The sequence below is a fragment of the Tachypleus tridentatus genome, chromosome 13 (assembly GCF_004210375.1).
Source record: "Tachypleus tridentatus isolate NWPU-2018 chromosome 13, ASM421037v1, whole genome shotgun sequence".
Classification (NCBI taxonomy): domain Eukaryota; kingdom Metazoa; phylum Arthropoda; class Merostomata; order Xiphosura; family Limulidae; genus Tachypleus; species Tachypleus tridentatus.
Genome location: NC_134837.1, coordinates 125,381,893 through 125,389,341, shown reverse-complemented (window position 1 = coordinate 125,389,341; position 7,449 = coordinate 125,381,893). Strand labels below are relative to the sequence as shown.

The 7,449-nt window shown below is 29.9% G+C and overlaps 1 protein-coding gene across 6 annotated transcripts in view; it reads left to right on the top strand.

Moving 5' to 3' along the window:
* Window positions 1-263: 263 nt before the first annotated feature.
* The window catches only part of LOC143240769 (uncharacterized), an 80,856-nt gene continuing 73,670 nt past the window's right edge, over window positions 264-7,449 (top strand). For 3 of the 6 annotated variants that reach the window (XM_076483774.1, XM_076483772.1, XM_076483769.1), the window contains exons 1-3: window positions 265-1,109; window positions 5,612-5,794; window positions 6,345-6,462. In XM_076483774.1, coding sequence (XP_076339889.1) covers window positions 1,107-1,109; window positions 5,612-5,794; window positions 6,345-6,462 — 304 coding nt within the window. In that variant the 5' untranslated portion in view covers window positions 265-1,106. Of the gene's footprint in view, window positions 1,110-5,611; window positions 5,795-6,344; window positions 6,463-7,449 lie in introns of all 6 variants that reach the window. The other 3 variants (XM_076483773.1, XM_076483770.1, XM_076483771.1) reach the window with 2 other exon arrangements.

The following is a 7,449-nucleotide window of genomic DNA, read 5'->3' as shown; positions in this document are numbered from 1 at the left end:
GAACTTGAGAGGTAAAAATTTGAATGCGGCTGGGTGTTGTTCCAATTAAAAGTACCAAATACAAAGGGTGTAATCAATATAATTCATGGCATAAGTAAATTATTTATATTTGTTAAAAATTATTTTTCGTAATTATATGTTCTTTTACTTTAATTTGTGATATACTCTGAATTTTAAACCCATTTTTCGAGCGATGATTGATTTTATTCAGTAGTTGAAACGATTACAGTGAACAAGTTCTGGTGTGACGTGATAATTGAGGTGCTGAAGTCGCATTCTTTGTGTCGCAGGAGCGAATCTCTGAATATGGCCACCTTTTCAGTAATGGTAGTGTTATAATATGCGGTCAATCCCACTATTTGATGGTAAAAGAGTTGGCGGTGGATTTATTAAGTAGCTGCCTTTCCTCTAATCTATCGCTACTAAATTAAGGACAGCTAGCGCACATTGTCCTTGAGTAGATTGCGCGAAATTATAAATTAATCACTCAAGTAAATACTTTTTTTTACAAATGTTTTAAATTATATCCACTAACCAATACATGTATAGTACAGCAATACAGCTTCGAATGGGTTGCCCTTGCCTTTCTGTTGGGCTTCCGAAATGAGGTTTCAAAATCTGTGATTATTTATTCATTGGGTGTTCTTTTGTTAAGATATGCAAATATCAAAAATCAGCATTTCGATGAAATATAACAGTCATGTTATTACTTGGTAAAAACATAACTTGTGTTTGATATATTCAGGTGGTAATTTTACAAGAAGATTACGATCACAACTGTGTGATAATTAGTGGCAATAACAAAATGACCTAAAACAAAGTGATTAAAATTAATGTAAAAGTCGTACTTTTACTAAATACCTTTTCAAACCCGTAAAATACGTTTCTTCCTAAAAGATTACTGAATACAGAAAAAAAAAATTGTTAAACTTTACATAATTAAGTATACATATTGTAGGTATCTTTTCCTCCACCACCATCACCAAAAGTAAAATTGAAATTAAATATTTTTTTAAAATAGTATGGCAGTAAACTTTTGTCAGTAAAATGAATTATCAACAGTGAAGATGGCACTAAAATGAACTGATAATGAAGTTTGAGTTTTCATGGTGAGATTTTGTTTTTGTTAAATAATTTTAATGACACCATGTCTAAAGTTTCTGAGGCGTATATCTGATATTCATGTCTCTTATACCAAACTAATCTGTTAAGAAACTATTTTTCGAATTGTTTGTGTCTTTTAAAATTAGGCGTACTTTCGTTTATAATTTAACTTCAATTTTAAGTATAGAATTGTTATTCATAAGTTAGGCTTAAGAGAAAAACGTAATGTTTTAACTTGAAAAGTTGAAAGATTAACAAAACCGAACTAACGTTAAATGTTTTTAGTAATACGATAAAAGAAAGAGCAACAACAGCACGATATTATTAGTATTAATAACATTAGGAACTTTAAAACAAAATATAATAGGCAACAACTGTTATTTTAGTTATTTAATTATTGTTATATAAATCAATAATTAAGCTTTTCTTGGAATATTTCATGTTGTTTAGTATATCTATTTAAGAAAGGATATTTCATTACTTTTATTAGAAAGGGCTTAGAGGAGGACTGCTGTGGTGGTTAAAATAGGATCTTTTATATTGTTTTTAGAAAATTATGGTGAAAGATGATTTTATTGTAGTTTACTAGATTGTCAGGCAATTGGATTGATAATATTTAATAGTCTTCAGTTTTTTTTTTATGCTTTATTCTGGATGTGATAAAATATGGTCACAAAATTCAGACAAAGATAAGTTACAGTTAAGAAAGTTTAATTTTTCTAAACTTGTGAAATGAGTTGTCATTGTTAGTAGAAATTGAATCCTGCTGCTACATGAGAGATAAGTGTGTAGGAATAACCTTGAAAGGCCAAATAGCCTTTTTCTGTAATGTTATGTTTATAGAAAGTAGTCAATAAGATGCTACCAATATTAATAACATAAGACATTTTGCTGACTCTAGTTGGCATTGCCTTTTGGAAAGAAAATCTAAAGATCAATAGATTTATGGTTTTCATATATTATATTAACTGTATTTAGGTAACTTTAAAACAGTTGCTGAAAATTCTTTGCCTTACATTGGTCAGCTTGTGTTTAATTCAAGTCAAAGCTTCAATGTATTATAGTAACAAACACACAGTAATATTGAGTACTGGTTAAAATAAAAGTTTGTATGCATATATAATTTTGCTAAATTTAGTAATTCTGTATATAATACTGAAGTCTGTTTGTTTACTGCATTCACTGTGCAGGTCGCACTTTCCTCACATGAAGCTGCTCAAAATATATTCATTGATGCAAACGTCTTGTCTGCTAGCTTTACCAGTAATTTTATCATTAATAACATGTATATCACACACAAAACATTAATGCTGACTTGACATTTTTTAGTAAGTTTGACCTAATGTTCAATTTAGAATATAGCATTACAGGCCCATTTAATCATAAATAATACACCTATTAATGTATCATATATTTAACTTCTTGCACAAACGAAATGTATGGAGAATTAAAATGTCTTGTAGAAAACCAATCAGTAGGCCTAGTTTGTATAATAATGTTATTTGTCATAAAGTAGACTAAATGAAAAGAATAAGGCTTACATTTTAATACTCATGTTGTAAAATAAGATGAAAGTAAAGTCAATGAATATTGTTTATTCTACTTTTTTTCTCCAGCTGGTTCAGTAACTGGAAGGGACATTGTTTTTTTTCTATGCATTATAAAGTACAATATTGTGTTTTTTTATGATAAGAAACCCACTTGAAATGAAAATGTAACTCGAATAATGTGTTAATACCCATAACATCCGTTCTGAGATATATTAATATTGCATTTTGTTTGTAGTATATTTTTTACACCACTGTTATAATGTTGAATACGGTAACATAGTAAAAAAAAGTATTAAATTTACATTAAATTCAAAATATACATATATTAACATTTTAAATTTTAATACTTGAGGAGGAATGATGGGAGAGGATAAAGGTAGCCTTATAATGTTTGCCAGAACAAGTACTCATACCTGTATAAAGTAATTAAAACATTCTAATCAGGGCCTATTTATCTTTGCCAGTGAAGGAAAAAAAAAATGTCATTGATAAGGAAGACCAGATTTGGCACTGGTTCCTAGTTTATTTTCAAAAATGAAACTGCGGGGGTCATTTTAATAAATTCATAAAATAATTTTCACCTATCAAAATGTGGAGTATGAAAGAAGAGAGAGTAGGATTGTGTTTTGAAAACCTGGGTAACGCTGCATATTATATCAAAATGTGGAGTAGGAAAGAAGAGAGAGTAGGATTGTGTTTTGAAAACCTGGGTAACACTGCATATTATATCAAAATGTGGAGTATGAAAGAGAGAGTAGGATTGTGTTTTGAAAACCTGGGTAACACTGCATATTATATCAAAATGTGGAGTATGAAAGAAGAGAGAGTAGGATTGTGTTTTGAAAACCTGGGTAACGCTGCATATTATATCAAAATGTGGAGTATGAAAGAAGAGAGAGTAGGATTGTGTTTTGAAAACCTGGGTAACACTGCATATTATATCAAAATGTGGAGTAGGAAAGAAGAGAGAGTAGGATTGTGTTTTGAAAACCTGGGTAACACTGCATATTATATCAAAATGTGGAGTATGAAAGAAGAGAGAGTAGGATTGTGTTTTGAAAACCTGGGTAACACTGCATATTATATCAAAATGTGGAGTATGAAAGAAGAGAGAGTAGGATTGTGTTTTGAAAACCTGGGTAACACTGCATATTATATCAAAATGTAGAGTATGAAAGAAGAGAGTAGGATTGTGTTTTGAAAACCTGGGTAACACTGCATATTATATCAAAATGTGGAGTATGAAAGAAGAGAGAGTAGGATTGTGTTTTGAAAACCTGGGTAACACTGCATATTATATCAAAATGTGGAGTATGAAAGAAGAGAGAGTAGGATTGTGTTTTGAAAACCTGGGTAACACTGCATATTATATCAAAATGTGGAGTATGAAAGAAGAGAGAGTAGGATTGTGTCTTGAAAACATGGGTAACACTGCATATTATATCAAAATGTGGAGTATGAAAGAAGAGAGAGTAGGATTGTGTTTTGAAAACCTGGGTAACACTGCATATTATATCAAAATGTGGAGTATGAAAGAAGAGAGAGTAGGATTGTGTTTTGAAAACCTGGGTAACACTGCATATTATATCAAAATGTGGAGTATGAAAGAAGAGAGAGTAGGATTGTGTTTTGAAAACCTGGGTAATGCTGCATATTTAGATCATTATGGCAATACTTAACCTGAGATTAGGTCAGTAGAAGTTCAAGTAGAATAGATTTTAGAATGGTATTGGTTTCTTGTTCTGTTGGGAAAGAATGTAAATAAATTTCCACATGTACTGTCTATATCCTGAGCCAGTTGAATCTGAAGTTAAATGTTTTTGTGTTTTTAAGTGCTCAGGGAGTGTAATTACAGTCTTCATTTTGTGGACAGTATTACACAAAAATGATAAAAGGTACTATTAAACATTTCTTAATGCTATATGTTTTCATATTGTATTATTGTCTACAAAGATACATGACAGTAAAATGTAAAATCATTATAGAAAAACTTTGAATCTTACAATTGGTGAAACCACTTAAAGTACATAAGGTGACCAACTATGTAGTAATAATCCACTCTGTAAACATATTTAACATAAAGTGCAATACCAAAATAGACAAAAAATGTAAGTTTAGAAGTGTCACTTTTAATGAAGACTTTCTCCACTGAAATTAAACTTTCATCTTCTGTGTTCTTTCTCAGTCTGTACTTTATTCACTTAAGTTTATCCCTTTACTGGCATTGTTTAAGTCATTTTCTTGTATGGAGACATGCTGTGATGTATAAAAGCAACCAGTTTTGGTTTCATATGGATCCTTCATCAAAGTTCTGAGTATACATAAGCAAGAGAAATATTTCTACTATTTGTAATAATATTGTTAGTGAAATTATGACTTTGGTCATAATATGCTTAGTTGTGTAAACAATGTATTCATTTCAAACAATTAGATAAAAACCCACTTTCCTAATTACAACTTTGAATACAAATTTTATCAGTTTATTATCATGTTTATATATATGTGCACTAAATTTTCAGTTTCATTGGGTATTTTTGTATAATATATCAGAGAGAAGTTAGTTCAATAAATGGGTTATGGAAGTAAGTTTCTGTGCTTAAAGTGCTCATATAAAGTTATTCACTTAATAATATTTTCAAACAAAATAACTTATAAAGGTGTGATCAACTGATGTAAGTTTATGCAGAGTGTATTGTAAAAAGTTGCATATAACAATTCTAATATCAGGTGTTAAAAAAAAATAATTGTAGTGCTTATTCCATGGGAATTTCATTAAAGCCATAGACCTAAATATGAAATGTGGTTAAATATTTCTTTAGGTTTGTATATGAAAAGGTGTACAATTTCTAAAGAAAAAGTTAATAAATTGTAGCTATTTGTGTAAAACAAAATTAACAGTGCTTCTTTTTTATGGTTTTGAATTATTTGTTGGGTATTTATTTTTTTCTTTTCAATAGAAGTTGTGTGTAATGGCTCCAGTGTTCAGGCACTGTCCATGTTTTTGGTCAAAAACTTATGATATTCAAGTGCTGGAATACAGTCATTGTAGTTTGAGTGATGTTCCTAGTGAAGTGTTTGTATATGAACAAACCCTTGAAGAACTCTTTCTTGATGCCAACCAAATAAAGGATTTACCAAGGGTAAGTCTATTGCTTGAAATGTAGTAACCAAATTTCCATTTTTAAAGAGGGTCATAGTGATATGTTTTTATTTCTTCTTATCATTTTCATTGTTAAAAAATTTGTTCTAGCGACACTAGATATTACATCTTGTTCATTGTTGAAACTAAGCACAAGGGAACCTGTGACACTAGAGATTATATCTTGTTCATTGTTGAAACTAAGCAATAAGGGATCTGTGATTTACTAGAGATGATCAACTTTATTATTATTCCTATTTGTCTACTTCATATAACAAGTCTCTTTAGTATGAAAAGTAGTATCAAGTTATTGTGTTTTTCTCATATTCAAAGAAAAATTGTACAGTTCCTTGTTGTGAAAATATATGATATTTTCACCAGTGATTCTGAAATTGTGACAGATGTGGTACAAATTATATATATATATTTTTTTTATGTTTTTTCAAATTACTCTGACTTAGACTTCTTATCAAGTATGATTATGTACACATTCGTGTAATGTCACACTGAAAATAAGGCAGGTTTCTTGGTGTTACAATATCCATTTACAGCCACTGTTTCACTGCCATGGGTTGAAGAGACTGGTGCTAAATGACAATGAAATTCAGTCCATTCCTCCAGCTATAGCCTCACTTATAAACTTGGAGAGCTTAGACATCAGCAAAAATGGTTTGTTGCTTTGTTCTTTTACCTCAGAAATTAAAGTACATAACAAAGCTACCTTGTATCAAGAAAGCAAAACATAAATTATCAGTAGATTTACTAATTACTATGCATGTAGACTCCATTGGCTTTGTAAACAATTTTTTCTAAACTATTTGCATAAATCTATGATTTTTTTTGGTTGCATGGTTTCTGATAATGGATGTTTCACATTGAGAAATATAAACAAAAGTACTACTAGTATTACAGTTCATTGTAATGATTACTACTGGGATTTACAGTGTGGTTTATGTAGAAAATGCATCATTCCACCCAATACTTTTGCTCAGTTCTTTTACAGTACATGTCACAACTGGTGTTAAATTACTCAGTTGTGTGAAAACAAGTCAATAACTTAGTGTTTATGTTACCAACAAAAGTTCATGGTGTGTGTATTGCACTCCTTCAAGACTGAATTCTAAAACTACCTACATCATTACATCATCAGTGCGATCCAACACTGTTTTACTTTAAAATAAAGAAAACTTCAATACATTTTTTATATTTATTTCAAACCAAACTTTATGTAGGTTTTTTAGAAAAGTAATAATTAATATTTTTTAACTACATATAAAAGATGAAATTATAATAGTACTGATGCATACCAGAAATTGCATTGTTTTTATCATGAATGTTAATATCTTAGAAATCTCAATGCTATAAATATTAAGTCATTTCACATACCTCAGGTTAACGTGTTTAGGTTACAGTTGATAACAAAAATTGCTAAAATTAAACCACATACTTTTAGCTTCAGAGCAAAATGAAAGAAAGAAGCCCCACTGTTTATTGTCCCTTATGTTGCTTCTTTACATATTCCAGTCAGATAGATAACTGTTAAATAAAGGTCGGTATGTTTACACTGTTTTTGGTTGAAAAGCTTTCAGTTTTGTGTGAAGAATGAGTGATAACTGGTTTCAACAACTTGATGATTACTTTGTTAATTGTACTTTA